This window comes from Gallus gallus, chromosome 12, assembly GCF_016699485.2.
Source record: "Gallus gallus isolate bGalGal1 chromosome 12, bGalGal1.mat.broiler.GRCg7b, whole genome shotgun sequence".
Classification (NCBI taxonomy): Eukaryota; Metazoa; Chordata; class Aves; order Galliformes; family Phasianidae; genus Gallus; species Gallus gallus.
The window spans coordinates 18,161,055-18,177,044 of record NC_052543.1 but is presented as its reverse complement, the minus strand read 5'-3'; the positions used below and the strand labels follow the sequence as shown (position 1 = coordinate 18,177,044).

Below are 15,990 nucleotides of genomic sequence, written 5' to 3'. Positions count from 1 at the left end.
CTCCCTCACGCCATGTGAGCTGCTCACCTCCTCGGGGCACACTGCTGGCCCAGTACTGTACTCTGATTCCATCCCCTCCCCAAACAGGCACCAGTGCCTTGCATCTTCCTGTCTGCCACTCATCCCACTGGGGAACAGAGGCTCTTATAAATATCTGCAAGGTGTCAACTGTTCTCTACCCAAATCAAATTACTCTTCTCTATGATGTTACCAAAAAAAAAAAAAGTTCTCCTTGACTTTGCACTCCTTTTAATAAAACTTCCCCATTTACTGTCTTCCTACAGGAAACACTTCAAACATTCATTTTGAAGGAAACCTTTTGCTTGATTCAAAACGCTGAGGACTTCAAAAATGTTATTTTATTACTTTAATCTTGAAAACCTGGGCAGACATTTCCCCTAGGGGTGACTTGAACAGAATGAGTTTACTCCCAGATCTTTTTTATTTTTTTATTTTTTTTTTTGCTTTTAGCAAAAATAGTGCATTATTCACACACATTCTTCCAGCACAGACAACTGTGCAAACTGTGCAGCAGGCACATAGCAGGACTTCCACCCGCAGCAGGAGGTGCTGCAAAGCCCTCCTGCAGTTGATAACTGAGCAGTAATGCAGCAGATACCCCGGGTGTTCCCCACTGGCGCATACTGTACGGCGCTTCTTCCTTTGTGTATCTGGATGAAAGTGAATACAGACCCCCAAATAACCCAAAACAATATGCCTCAAGTTTGCTGAGGTTGAAGTTTGCCTTTACTTGACAGAAACACAAATGAGGAACACCCCACTGAGATTCTGCTCTTAAAGGTTACCCTGTTGCTCAGCTTGCCTCTGAAAAGGTTCTACATTGTACTAGACAGTGCTACCTACACCAGAAATACTCCTTCAATCTGTTCATCTCCAATTCTTCACATGAATTATGAGATGGTGGTCACGTTTGCAGCAGACATGGAAACTAACAAGATGCAATTTTTGACAAACATATCTAAAGCTCTACCATCCTTCACATGCCAATTCTGACTCCCTGCCTCTGCTTTGCACATGGAAAACAGGGAAGAAAAACCAACAAAACAACAAGAAAGCAGACAGTAGGATAAATCTGTTCTACGTTGGCTTTGCATTCCACCAGCAGCAAAAGGCTTTCTTGAAAAGATAGAGTCTGCCTTTGGGTACAGGCTGTGCCTGACCAGGGTCTCCTGGAACTGCTTTATATTGGCATCTGCATTTCCAAGCTATTTCATCTACCGTCAAAATAGTAATTTAAATGTACAATTTAATTTCCTGTGTTATTTATGCATCCTTCTAGCTTCCATCAGAATAAAAAAGCACATATCAGTGATACGCAGAGGTAAGGCTGTACCGAATGAAGATGGCTGAGCTATAGTGTGAAGTTATGCCAAAATTAAACTCCAAAAACATCTACATAACTATTCTATAGCTCATATTCTTTGATTTAGGAAATAAAAACTCTGAAAACTGTTCTGCAAATACGGTCCCACTCTGCGGATTAACACAATTGCTAGGGATATTAATACTCATAGCTCCCTACTCTCAGGGATTATTTGCATCCTCATTTCAGCCTTTCGAGAATGGGCCAGGAGGCTGATAGCATCCACTGGTTCTGCAATAAACCAAATTGATCATGACCTGGAGCCACCCCACTGGTATCACAGGGACCTCAAAAGGGCCTCAGGAGGGAGAGACTGGGGGATTTGGTTGATAAACGGAGAAGCATCAGATCCTGCACAAAGTCAAGGGGAAAAAAGGAAGACTACATCCTCATCTCCCCTCAGGCTTACTGTGGGATCTCTGTGCTTTTATTTATGATCCATTGAGTCTGTAAAAACAGTGATGGCAGTAACTTAAAATGTGAGAAGTCAATGCGACCAGTTAAGCCTAAGGTCAACACATCTCCAACTGTAGAGATATCTGTTGGATTTAAAGTATCGGAATACACACTCTTTTATTCAGAACAACAGAGAAAACGAGAAATCTCTTCCTACTTCCATCCAGACCCAGTCGCAATTTTTCACAGCACCTTGGCATGATTTAGCAAAGACAATCTCCTCAGAACCAGAAAGAGTTCCCACAACAGAGCTTTCTGCCAGGAAACCTTTCCATCACTGGACCACATCAAACAAAGATCAAAGTGGTCCAGGTCAGCATCCAGTTTGACCAAAAATGACATCTGCATTTGGGCCTTAAATATCCAGCCCTCAGTTATCTGAAACAAATACATGCTTTGAATATATGATTTTATTTTACATGTAAAGGTAAAATTAATAAACATCGAGAGGAACAGAACAGACCTACTGCCAGTGCCTTGCCACATCATACATTTCTAAAGCAGTGTTGAGCCCACAGCTGCGGCTCACCTGAGACCTAAAGCTCCTGGGCCAGGCGTCCCCAATGAACATGCTGCCACTGCTTTAAGTAGTCATATATTTGTCCTATTTATAACCCTTGGATGGAAACAAAGCAGAGAGAAATCCTCCATTCTATGTTAAGGAGCCTGTAACAGCAGATGAAAGTAAAGTAGGTTATATAGCTATCCTCTGTTACGTACTCCCTGTTGGTCCTATTCATCAAAAAGAGAATAAACCCAAAAAAGAAAAGCTTACGTGTGGCTTAACCCAGTTTTTTGTCCCACCAGAGACTGTGAGGCAAAGGTGCAGAGGTGATGAGCTGACAGTGGCAGCCATGCTTTGCTCAGCTGAGTTCAGGTTTTAGCACAGGACACAAACATTCATGCATGGGTAGAAATTCAAATTGATTTGCTTGTTCCTTTGTTAAAGAGTACGCTGTGTCACACCAAGCCCAGCCCTGGGAGCCCCTTGTAGTACCAGTCTCCAACTTTGGATAAGATCTTTGTTAATATAAATAGTACCTTTTCTTGAAAGGATATTGCAAAAGGAATCAAGGACTATTTACCTGCATGCAGGAAGAGACATTCTTGAATCAAATTTGTCATAACTAGCCCAAACACTTCCTGATTGCCTAGGTCGCTTAAACATTACATCTCCACTGAAATGGGGTTTTGTGCCCACACTCCTGGGAGCTGTGGCAGTACAGCTGCACCTGTAAGGATGCACATAAGATAACAGCGTGGATTTGAAGGCAAGGCTGCAAACCAGCAGGGCAATACGGAGCCAGGAACACATGCTGGCAGCCCAGCTGCAGCCTGCTGCTGGAGAAAACACCACCAAGCCCCAACCTCCTCTACTTCCAGGAGCTTTAAAACACATCATCTTTTCTCAACATCCAGACATTAGTAATGACTGCGGAAATGATTTAATTTGGGTGCCAAATGCCTCGTTCAGAGGAACAGAAGTGCATTAATTCACTGATCAATCACTGCGATTGTTGTCGTGTGTGTTTGTTTAGCCAGGAAAACGCAGATTCTCGGGTGCTGCTCTGAAAATGTTTTCCTTATTAATTGTTCTTGAAAGAATTACTTCATTGATCATTTAATCTTCAAAAAGAAAATGAATGCACTTCAGGGCAATAAGAGGGTACAACAGTAAAGAATTTGAGCAGCAATTATAATTTGTTTCTTAGCAACTAATAGCAAAAATTATGGGACTTGGTCGGGTGCAAGATAGAACAGGAATCATTCCAGCAATGGGAATAAGGAAAAAAGTCCTTTTCAGTATAATGCTGGGAGTAATTTTCTTTTTCTACCATCGTAGCAAAATTATTTTGGGACGGCAGGTCAAAGCCCCAAAGTATTCTCATTACAACCACATTATTATTGTATTTTCTGCAACCATTTGCACTGCACAGTGCTGAGTCCTATCTGCTAATTCATGCATAACAATTATTTCCACAGAAACACTTCTATAAAACAAATCCCTTCAATAAAGTGTCGGGAGGAACAGTTTTCAGAAACAATAGTTTGATTCCCTGCAGTTAAGGATACACTCCCAGTAACAAAGAAGAAAGTTCAAGCTTCTACACGACTTGAACAATTCAACAGCAAGTGAATAAAGGCGGTGCTTGGGCTGCTGCCCCCGCTCAGCACCAGGGACAGCCACCTCATGCCCTATACCCCGTGCAAAGCACATTCAAAACACCAAGTCTTATCAAACACAAGCTTCAGCAAACTGCCTGTCCTGACTGAGCAAAAGAAGAGCGTAAATGATACATCACAAGGCAAGTACTGGAGGAAAATATTAGCACTTTCATCATAATGAGTTTGGAACCTAAACACATATTTCAGAGATTAGATTGCTGACCCCCCTGACCCGCACAGGAAGCTGAATGTCTGGATTGCTGCTTAATCCTCAGTGAAGATACCAGAGAAGTATGATACAGCCGTCACAGAACGAACAAACATATCAACCATGCCCCAGGACTGGGAGTTTAACCCACAAGGGCAAAAATAGCTCAATATCCCAGACCACATCGTCAGAAGAACCTGCAGTGATTTTCCTTAGGAACAAAACAGAGATGACACCAAAATCACACAGCATGCAAGTCAGGCAGGAGGGTGGGAATAAAAACACAGAGGGTCAAGCAGCTCTGTTAAGCAGTGCTACTGCATCCAGATGTCTTGTACATAAAGGCTGAAAAACAAGCTTTGCTAATAAACATGCCCAGTTTTATTCCTTCTTAGAGGCAGAGCTTTTGGAATAAGCTCTGTGTATTTCATAATTTGGCTGATTCTGGCTGAAGTCCCTTTGATTATACACCTCAAAATGATTTAGTGTTTGGAAAAGCGTAGAGCCTAGCCTGATAAGTGCTAATGCTTTTTTATTTAATCCAAACGTTTCTAATCTGATTACACAGTTTTATTAATCTAAGAGAAAATTTAAAAATCAAAAATTAAAAAAATATTATCCAGGATCCCCATCGTTACTTTAACAGAAAAAGAACAGCTTTGTTTTTGAATTCCATCTTAATTAAAAATCAGTCAAACCTAACTTGTATTTGGTCAACTTCAGAACTTGAAAGACTGTTGCCAGATGTAACATTCATCAAGAGAGATAAATCAATCAGAACTTAACAAATGTTCCATATGTGAAGCAAAATAAAATGTGAAAGGTTGATGATTTCTTATTTTTCAAACAGAATCCTCTGTGTTTGCAAGCTCCTGGTTAATTAGTGAATTTAAACGTGCAAGGAAAGCAATGCACTGCACTGCAATGCCAGCATCAGGCTGCTCGCCCCTGGTCCCACAGCCTGGACTTTGAAGCTGTGTCATGTCCATGGAGCTGGAATCCCACACTGGGCTCATACTTACAGGACTGCCTTTTTTAGCATCCGACCCCAGCAAAGATGCTGAGCTCTGAATGGTGAAGCTTCAGAGGATTACTTGAGGGTCAGCAGTGAGCATGTGGGCTCCAGAGAAGCAGACCAATACAGTATTTATGAAGCCATCACCCGACATACTGAATGCTGGAATTACCAGAGTGGTCCTGAGGATGCAGCTCATTACCCACCCACAGTGAAAATGCAACTTCAGTCATGCACAAACTTAAGCAGGTCAAAAACAAGCTGATAATATACTGTAAACTATGTGGGGAGATGAAAGGTTTGGCTTCACTCATGGTAATGCTTCTCAGTACAATTCACCTTTTTATGTTTTTGTGAACTTGCCATTTATTGGCAACTTTAAATCCGTGCATCTATTCTCTGCCTTTCCCCTTGCGACTAGATGAGAAAACATGGCTTATGGTCATGCACTATCATTTGCCCATTCTTACAGACTCTTCAGTACTCCAAAAGGGCTTGTCCTAATTTCCTACAATTCTGATTCACATTAAGAATTGTGTCTTTTGCTATGCTTAGCCGTAATGCTGAATTTAACCCAAAGTATGACACAGCCTCTGATTTCCCTTTTACACACATAGGTACAAATATCGTCCATACCTGCAAGAATTTGTACCTAAATACCAAAACCCAGGTTACAAAAAACATCACAGTAAGCTTGTTGCTTCTAAAGAGCCGAGCCCTTCAGAACACTTGAAGCATCAGTTCTCCATAAAGCGAAAAATCAGTGGTGAGACCCCAATTGCCAGCTACTTTGCCAAGTGGTCTCTTTCTCAAGAAATAAAGACGCTGCATTCTGCATACTACAACTAAGTAAATAGAAAATAAGACAACTATTCCTCACTCATGTTTACTCTTTAAATCCAGCTTTTTCTGCTCCATGAACAGTGTAGACAATGAGAAACAGGGAAGCACTGCTCTCATTCTACGACGCTGTGGGAAGTGAGGCTGCGGTGCCATTTACTTACAAGCAAACTGAAGCTTTGCTTCTCTGCTAATGATCCTTCCGAATGGGTTTGTTGCTACACACTGGTATGTTCCAGTATCTTGAGTTCTATTGGGATTATTGATCAACAGGTTGCCTTCCACCATGCTGTAGCGGTAATCCATACCGATGTCAATATTGGTTCCATTTAACTTCCACCTATAGCACGAAATGACAAAAGTTGAATCCCACTCACGTTAATAGATATTTGAAAATACAACATGTAGGAAATCATGATTTAAAACATCTTTGACTGACTACTTAAAAAAACCAACAACGTGAAAATACAAGTTTTGTGCACAGTATTGAAATGCTCTTGCATTGAAGGAGCAATATCCTTGACATATATTTCAGTCCCTGATATGATTAATGTTTCTGCAGTTGTTGCTGGTGCTGCTGCTCTTTGGAATTAATCATTTTGCAAGAGGAAGTTGCAGAAACAGAATCTTTAAACCGTTCCAACCCACGGAGGCCTCTCTCCCTCTCCTGCCTCAGCTGGCTGTTTGTTTTTCAATTGAAGAAAAATTCACTCACGGATGTTCCCACTAAGTGGGGCACTGAGGATTTCCAGCAGCACGCTGCCCCATTTACAGCAACTGTTGCCCCTCCAAACACAGTGCCCCAGCAGCTCCCCATCCAAATGGGCACACAATAACACAGAGTAGATTTGCATGAGCAAATCAGCACTGCCTGCTGCATTAAACGATCACTTGTGGCAGAAGGCAGTGTGAGGGCTGAGGTCTCATCACTCCAACAGGTTTCAAAGTGCCCTTTTTGCTTTGATTAAACACGTTAAGGAAGCTACCAAAGGGAAAAAATTGAAAAGTCATCCTAAATGATTTACATCAGCCAGAACAACGTGTAGAACAAGAGCAGCAGCATCACCACAGCAGTAGAGCATCTTTTTCAGATATTAACTCAAAGCAGTTAATAAAACTGAGAACCATTAAGAGCTTTGTCTGTGTTTGTGGGCAAGGGTGGTTAATCAGGGAGCCAAGATGATTTACGATCCCATTGTAACCCTTTTGAAGTCTTGTTCAAATTCTACAGTCGTGTTGCAATGCAGGGTGACCCCAGGGTGTGTTTTTCCTTTGTGTCAGCACTGAGAGAGCCCCCCGTGGGTGCTGCTGTGCTCAGATGGGGTGAGAGGTGGGGAGGGCTGCTAGGGACACCACTGTAGGGACTGTGCAAAGGAACAGGGAAGAATGCCACAAACCCAATGGTTGGCCGGGGATTTCCTTTCACTTCGCAGTTCAGCTTCACTTTCTTTTCCTCTGAATCCAAGGGGAAGATCACACTGCTGGGCTCCTGCAGGAAAACCGGCCCATGCAGCATGTTGTCGTCTGCGTGAAAGAGAAGGCAAACATGAGACTTGTAGCAACTTCCATACATCAGACGCTGAAATAGTACCTTGGCAGATTTAGGTACCACATACCCTAAAAAGAAATAGTGACTACATTTGCTTTTAGAAAAAAAGTGTTTTTTTCAAGAGCCATGGAACCTTGCATGGACTCAATGGTCAGGAAAACATTTGAGCACTAAACAGAGGGCAGACTGAAACTGAACTTGAAGTTCAGTGAATGGGAACAGACCTGAGCCTACAGCCATAACACAGCTCAGGATGTCTAATTTCACTTTGAAAATCTGTAAATATCTCTCTGTAAATTAAAAAACAAACATTATTAAATACAGCCATAAAGCACTTCACACAATCCTACTACTACGGTCACCCCTTGCAATCTTCTAACAGCCAGAAAAGATGCAGCAGCAGCCAGGTTTGTACCCAGCAAACACATTGGGTTTGCAGTGCAGCAGCCAAACACAGAAAGTATGGAAAGGCTTCAAAACACCTAAATGCATTTTTCCTCTCCTGCTGCCCACATCTCTCCTGAGAGCAAGATTACAGCAGAAGTGGCAGAATCCAATCTGTGAGAACCAGCCCGGGTAGCTGGTATTTCTGACCCTAGGACACACCAAAACCCATTTTTCTGTAAGATCACTGTGTCAAAAAAGTTTTCTGACCTAAAAGGGTATTGACAAAGGGCCTGTAACACATATGTACATTTGAACTCATTTCCTAGGATGGAGCTGAACAAAAGCCCAGTGGGCCACACTCGGAAATGCTGCATCCCAAGTATGCCCTTGAACATATTTCACAAGTACAACTGATGATCAACATGGATCCACAGTGCAAGGAGCTCAAAGGCTCCCACCCTGCCATATCCAACCTCAGGCAACCTGAACCCATGGCTATGGGCTGCTCTGGTGTCACAAGTGCACCAGGATCGCCAAGCAAGGAATTGGTGGGTGCAGGAGGTCAGAGGAGGAAGAATATACAGAATATAAAATAACGATGGTAGGATGTACAAAAAATAAGAAGGGGAATGAACAGAAGAAGATGCGTCCTCTTCCTTGAGGGATGATGATGACAAGGGATAGCTTGCACACACTTGGGGCAGGGAAGCCAGCTGGGTTTGTTAGCAGGTGGAACAATGGCCTTTTATTCCATCTTTTCCATCGGATGATTTCAGAGAGGTCCTGCCAGGAAGATTACGCTGCAGCAACCTCTCCCACATCTCCTCCTCAGGTACTGTCACAAAAGCGTCTACACGAAGCACAGAGCCGTATCGCTTGTATTTATCTTTATTTTTAATTATATGTTAACGATCTCTGACTGCAACTTATCTATTATTCAAAACACATTCCACATCATCTCTCACTTTAAATTACACCTGCGCGCAACTTACTGTTGCTGGCAGAGAAAGATAATAATAGCCATAAAGCATAGAGGGCTGGATGATGAAATCCTGACTGGTTTCCGAGACCCAGGGCTGTTCTGCTCCTTAACCAGCTGCACTGATTCATTTGCTGCGAGAGAGAATATTACAATCTGGCCCATAAAGATTATAGCTCCGAGGGCTATATTAATGGGTTTGAAAACAGAAGAATTAAAATGCATTTTAATTTTCTAATGGTAAAATACAGAAGCTGGCCTGGCACTGGGGCTCTTGCTTGAAGGAGCTCCATTCTGTTGGGCAGGCATGAGCCAAACCACCCCAGGTAGCTCAGGGATGTGCTGCAGTGCCTGTGTCACCTGTGTCCCCAGCAGAGCACGCAAGTCACGCCATGCTGTCATTTAGTGTTACTTCAATTAGAATGCGTCAATATATATTGCATCACATCTTGCTACAGGTTCTGATCCTCTGATCAGGAGAATATACACCTTGCATCAAAAAGCAGAAGGTTGAGTTGGGAAACACACAGCACAAATGAAAAGGGTCCAACCACTTGACACTCAGTGCATCCCTTGGCTGCAGGAGCAGGGCCCAATGTCACAGATGGCACTGGTTTTAGGGCACAGCAAAACAGAAGCTCACAAAAGATCACCTAACGAAACCACTCTCTGATAACATCATCTAATACTGATGCTATTTAACACCCAGCTTTTTTAGAATCATAGAATGGCCTGGGTTGGAAGAGACCTCAAAGATCATGAAGTTCCAACCCCCCCCCAGCCACAGGCAGGGCCACCGAATTCCACATTTGATACCAGACCAGGCTGCCCAGGGCCCATCCAACCTGGCCGTGAATACCTCCAGGGATGGGGCATCCACAGCCTCACTGGGCAGCTGTTCCAGCACCTCACCATTCTCACAGTAAAAGCTTCTCCCTGCTCCACCAGCTTTCACATGGCAAGAATACATCTGTTCTCCCCACAGCTGGCCAGAACAAGCCTGGTGCAGCGACCACTGTGCACTGAGCAAACCCTGCCAGGCTGGGGATCAGCAAGAGCCATCAGCATATCAGTGAGACATAAGGGGAGGAAAACCTTGTAACACCACACAGATCAAATTATTCTTTTCTCTTCTCTTACTCTTCTAAGTAAGAGAATTTAATCTCATCTGCAGCCTCCCCTTGCTGTAACCTAATGCATGACTGAAATCACTGCCAGCCCAAACCCTGCCACAGTGTGTGACAGCAGCCAAACCCAGCACCTCATGGACATGAGGATTTAGCTCAAAACCACCAAATATTCATTAATAAATAGAATTAAATAAGTAGCAAACTGAAAGTACCATAAACAGTCTAAGTTATAGCATTGCTGGATAAAAAGGGATCTCCCAAGTCCAGCATCTGCATAGGCAACTGCACTGCTTTAATACAGTCCTGCATGAACAAAGTCTTGCTATTCAGACAGCTTCTCAAAGTGAATTTCACACAATTCTTATAGAAGTGGTAACTTCATTGCCATTGCCACGAGGCATTCAGGGGCATGCAGCCACGAAGCCCCAATATCCCATTCTCATTTTATCAACGATGAGCATCACTTGTGTCATCAGTGGGCTCGTGGATCAAGAAGGCACTTTCCTAAGTTGGCTTTCTGTGCTCATTAGGCTCTCCTTGAGGCATTTGATTGACCTGAATGATGATGCCATACACACAAACACACACATGAAAGCCTCCCTTGCTCTCTTCAGTTACTACAGCTCACTTCGTGCCTTATGAATTTCAGCAGCTACTGTACAACCTGTGCTGCTCCTTGCAGGTTTGTTACTGTCCTGGGAAAGCGCAGTAAGGAGCCTGCCTGGGCAATCCAGCCCTTGAGCCACTCTCCTAGTGACAGAATTTATTTTAATGAGTGACATTTCTTTTGCTCAAGCCCAAAATGAGCTAACCCAGAAGGAGCACCAAGCTGCCTCGAGCTGTAGAGAAGCTGCAAACAAGCCTGGTTACCAAAAATCTCTTTTTGCCCCTGTCAGATGAAACAAATGTACTGCCACTCTGGTTCTGCCTCCCTCGACAGAACTGCATGTCTTTCAGTAAGATGAGGAGTATAGGAAATTTCAGTAGATTTCATCATACAAGTATCATTTTTAAACACAGTATGAGGTGCATGCCCATATGCTGTTAGACAGAATGTGATAGATAATTTAGAAGAACATTCTGCTGTCCTAGCTTCTACTGATATATATATTTCTAGTGAATCACAAAACGTATCAAAAAACACCAGATCCATTTAAATACATTCCAAACGAAGCAGATCTTTCTGTAACCCTGCAGCAGCCCAAAGCTGAGAGCCAGCACATCCAGCCCAGTGCTCAGTGCCTGTTTTCCTTCTGCACTTTTGAGGAACCGAAACACGAAGAATACCAACCGAGGTTAACTCAGACCAACAGGTGACTCCGTTCTTACTCCCTCCAAACATCAGGTGATGGATCTTGTTAACTACACAGAATTGCTTCAGCTTTCATTGAAAGGTACAGCTAATGTGGGAGAAGGTTTAAATGAATATTCCACACTGTAGGGAAAGATAACTGAAGAGAGAATTGGTGGAGTACATCCAGTGTAAGTGATAAAAACCCTCTCCCTGCTGGCAGTGGGGGAATTGGGTCTGCTATGGATGCTGGCTTCCATACAGAGCTACAGGTTGGAATTTCTTCAAGACTAAACTGCACTGTGGGAAAAGCAATTCCTCAGGACCTGGGAAGTTTCACTTATTTTGTGCTTCTCACTTCTGCTAATGTCAACCCACATGCACACGTGGTGCTGATGGCTTTGAAACGTCTGGAAGCTTTTACATCAGGTAGTCCTGCTAAGAATAATTCATTGCGTGTCCCAACAAACAAGACCTGCTTAAGGCCCCTCCCATACAAAAGCAACAAAAAAAAGGGCTTCAAAAAAGGAGATTTGAGAAGTCCTGTGTGATGCACTGCCTGTAAGGGAAAGGCATTGGCTCTGCAAGACGAAGCCTGTGCCCAGGCTGCCCGCCATGCCTGTACGTGCCATGGTTGAGCCACGTGTTTAAGGAACAACATCAGTCAAAATTAATAAAGAAAGCAAAACAACGCCACAATCGGGTACTTCCATCAGGAGCAAAAGTGAAAGAAGACACGAGGCTCTATCCTTCCTCATCCCCACCATACGCTGAGCGATGCCTACGTCCCAGCTCACTGCTGCACCGAGTACAGCCAATGCAGAACGCTGTGCTCGACAGGTGACGTATGACAGGCAGGAGCGTGATGGCCGAGTTCAACAGCAATGTCAGGTATTCCTCCGAGACGTAACGAAACCGTAACAATTCAGAGAATCCCCAAAGCTCAGGCGACAGGAAGAAATAAATCTCTACTCTCATAAAAGCAGGCGTGGGAGAACTCCGGCATTTGAAATGGGGACAGCTCAGAGCCAACGACTCCATTTACGGGTGACCCGAATACCTGGGGCACGGTGAATCACAGCAGGGTTAAACGCATCCGCCCCAGCACAGAGCGCGGGGTCCATCAATTACGGGAGGTCAGGGCCGGCCCCAGCAGCTGCTTCCGCCCAGCCCTGCAGAGCCAGGAATTGGTCTCCAACCCCCCAGCCTGCACTGCAGCAGCACTGATTTTCCCCTATTTAAATGCCAGATGATTAATTACACCAAATGCCTAAGCCGTTTTATTTGCAAAGTGCTAACTTGCTACCTGCTCCATACACGCCGAAGCAGCGCGTTTGCCTCGTGCCTCGCCTACCGGGTCTAGACGCCCTGGTGCAGTGTAATGAGTGCCTTGTCCTACAACAAAAACCTCATTTAATGGAATGTAATTGGTGTTATCTTCGTAAGTCAACAGCATGATTGTAATCACAGATGTTCTCTTCTGTATATGATAAAAGGAATTTATCTCCACTGCTGCAGAAAATCACAAATTCCTTTGCCGAGCAGCCTTCCCTGAGTCATCGCAGCTGACATCAGGAGAATAAACAGATAAACTCACCCCGCTCTGCCGAGGTGGTATCAGCCCAGGATGGTGCTCTGAGTAATTAGAACAACAACACCGGGGCATCTCGGCCATAGGATCGGTTACAAAAGATAACACAGAATCTGCTGCACGCTCCAGTGCTGAAATAGGAGAGATCACCAAAGGGATGCCTCTGAGAGATGCTTTTAAATGCATAAGCAACAAGCAATCTTATTGTAACGTTCTGCAAGTTAAGCTCCAGCCCTGATGAAATCAGACAGTACAGTTCTATATCCAACCACAGAAACAAGGGATTAAACAGGAAATTAAAATACTCGTGTTATTGCTAACACCATACAGCCGTTGCTACTAGTGGGCAGTAATAAAAAATGCATGCTTTTCATATTAAAGTAACAAAGACACACATTCTGATTTTAAGAAACAAATAAACTTTCCCACAGGTTCTGAACAACTACTGCACAACATGTGTTTGTGTGACAAACAGAGCCACTGGAAATGAGCAGACCAAAATGGCATGACCTAGAAAACTACCATCAACAGTTCAGCCCTATAGGTTTAACTACGGGACCTACCCAGCAGCCATGATCCTCGCAGGTCACACACAGTTCTCACAGAGCTGAGCTGTGACCAGGAGTACAACCACCACGATGGCACCAGCCCACTGCCAACCGAGCCCAACCAAAACCCAGCACTTGGTTCTTCAGCCACCAGAAACCCTTTCCTCAGTTATTTTCTGTGTGTTCCCGTAAGACCATTGCTATGACAACACTAATATCTAAACTAAGTCTCTCCTCTTCTAGTTTAGAACCATTCCCCTTGGTGCTATCACTATCAGACCGTGTGCAATGTCTGTCCCCCCGCTGTCTGGCCAAGCCTTGGCACAGATGCCATTGTGAATACAAAGCTGCTCCAGCTGCACTCCATCCCCCTCCCGAGGACGGCAGATCCCTCCAGTGCTGGGTGTTCCCCTGTAGAGCTATTTGTGGACAAGGCATTATAAATGTTTCAAAGGTCTGTTCTAATTAGCTATTGATTTATTAGTAAAATTGGAGATATTGATATAATTGTCTCCTTCCAAGCAGTACTCAAATCATTATTATAGGATTTTCAGTTGAGTATGATGGGTACTATAAAGTGGATATTAAAAATATAGCTGAAGTACTGTGTCTGTGTGCATATTTTAATCTAAAAGCCACATATTTCCTATCCACAGCACCTTCTCCATCTTCAATAGATTTTACTCTTTCATATAATAAGGAAGGCAGGTATAAGGCAGGCTAACAGATGCTATCCTCCCTACCACAACAGTGGGCAGTAAGATGGTACAGAATACTCACATTGAAAACTCCTGGAGCTTAAGGAGAGAGAAGTCCCTGGAGCAGTAACCTATCATCTCTGCATCATCTACTGCTCAAAAAACAAAGAGAACTCCGGCTACACGTGCCAGTTCTGCATTGATCGCAGAGCCCAACTCCGCAAAAACATCCAAGGTGAAAGGAGCTCTGTGCACCACCTCAAGGTGAAGCCTGGTGTTCTCTATGCAGGTGAGAGTCCATCAGACTCTGTCCAAAGGATAGCTGACCCCTGCCGGCTCTTACCCAGCTATTTATGGAGCTGTTTAGGCAGCAGATGCTGTTCTCAACTATTTGTGATTAAGCAGCTCAAGCTGCCAGTGCCCTCTGAGCAGTGCTGGTGGGTAATGGTGCCGGCAGGCATGGGAACCTACTTCTCACTGTGCCACTGGTCAGAAAACGCTGCACGGTGCTTGGCTTGTCAGCAGGGCACTGTAAATCTGCTTGTTCTGGGTCACATGCACACACTTTGCAATGATGGCAAGGAAACAGCACTGTGCACACAAAGATGCATTGGGGATGGCTTTGGCTCCGCATTCAGCTCCTCCAGTAGCAACAAGGAGCTGTGCAGCAGCACGGAGCTGCTGTGTGAGGTGCTTAAACCACACTGGCTGTAACCTCGGGTGCAGAGCTGCGTTTCGTCATGGCTCACACCAATGATCCCACGCTGCAATTCACAAAGCCTCTGGCTCTGTAACCCCAGCCTTGGCAGGCTGCTCCACCAGCACAGCTCCACTGTCTCATTTCTGTAAGGAACTCATCAAGCCAAGTGAGCTGCAAGGCTGGTCAAAAGAGATTACAGAAGTGCAAAAGCTCCGCCTATCTCATAACAGCATAAAAGTAACACAGTAGCCCACAGCAGGAGAAACTTGCCTTGGCTCTAGCTTTTCAAGCACAAGCCATGACCATATGGAAGAGTGAGGGATGCCTCTCTGGGACTTCTGCAAATTGCCTGCCCTCCTGAGACAGCCCGCTGCCCAGCATCGTGGTGCTGAGCCATGCATGCAGAAACCTCACTGGATTTCCCACTGCTGCCAAAGCAATAAAGTGTTTAATCCCCTAAACAGGATCCAGTGTTATAATCCCCAGGTGGTTACGTTCTGTAAATGGATTTAAGGCGTTTGAAGTCTGCTGCTGGGACACCAGCCTGGCACCTCAGCTGGCGTAAATCTCCATCACTTCACTGCAGTTGGTGGAACAGCACCGACTCAGGGCACGTTGGAGGAGCTGCCCCTCAATTCTTTCTTATCAATTTTTAATTTTGCCTTTTTTAAGTGTGCCTGCAGCTCTCAGCAGAGAGGGTACAAAAGGCACGGCTGCTCTGCAGCACTCGCAGAGATGCCTGAGCACAAGCACAGGGTCCCACACAAACCCAGCACTAACATCAGTGCTGCCAAATGCCAACCTGAGAGCAGCTGAAATCAGGCTCCTGGAGATCAACTGGGAGGAATCAAAAGAGCAACTGGGAGCACGATTCGTGCCATCTGCCCAGGGATTTTTTAGCACATGTCCTTTTAATTTTTAAAACATGTTATGAACTTTAAGTAACGCAGCAGGGATGAAAAATCAGTAATAGTTGTCAAAGCTCTGACTTTACAACTTCTTACACCGTGATGCAGCACCTTTAGGAACCTCTCTGACTGACAGCATT

General features: G+C 44.4%; 1 protein-coding gene across 3 annotated transcripts in view; it reads right to left on the bottom strand.

Annotated features, from left to right (window-relative positions):
* The window catches only part of CNTN4 (contactin 4), a 258,279-nt gene that overhangs the window by 92,941 nt on the left and 149,348 nt on the right, over nucleotides 1–15,990 (bottom strand). For all 3 annotated transcript variants that reach the window (XM_046900033.1, XM_414435.8, XM_025154515.3), the window contains exons 4-5: nucleotides 7,467–7,593; nucleotides 6,234–6,409 (exon numbers count right to left, since the gene is read on the bottom strand). In XM_046900033.1, the coding sequence (XP_046755989.1) occupies nucleotides 6,234–6,409; nucleotides 7,467–7,593 (303 nt within the window). The remainder of the gene's footprint in view (nucleotides 1–6,233; nucleotides 6,410–7,466; nucleotides 7,594–15,990) is intronic.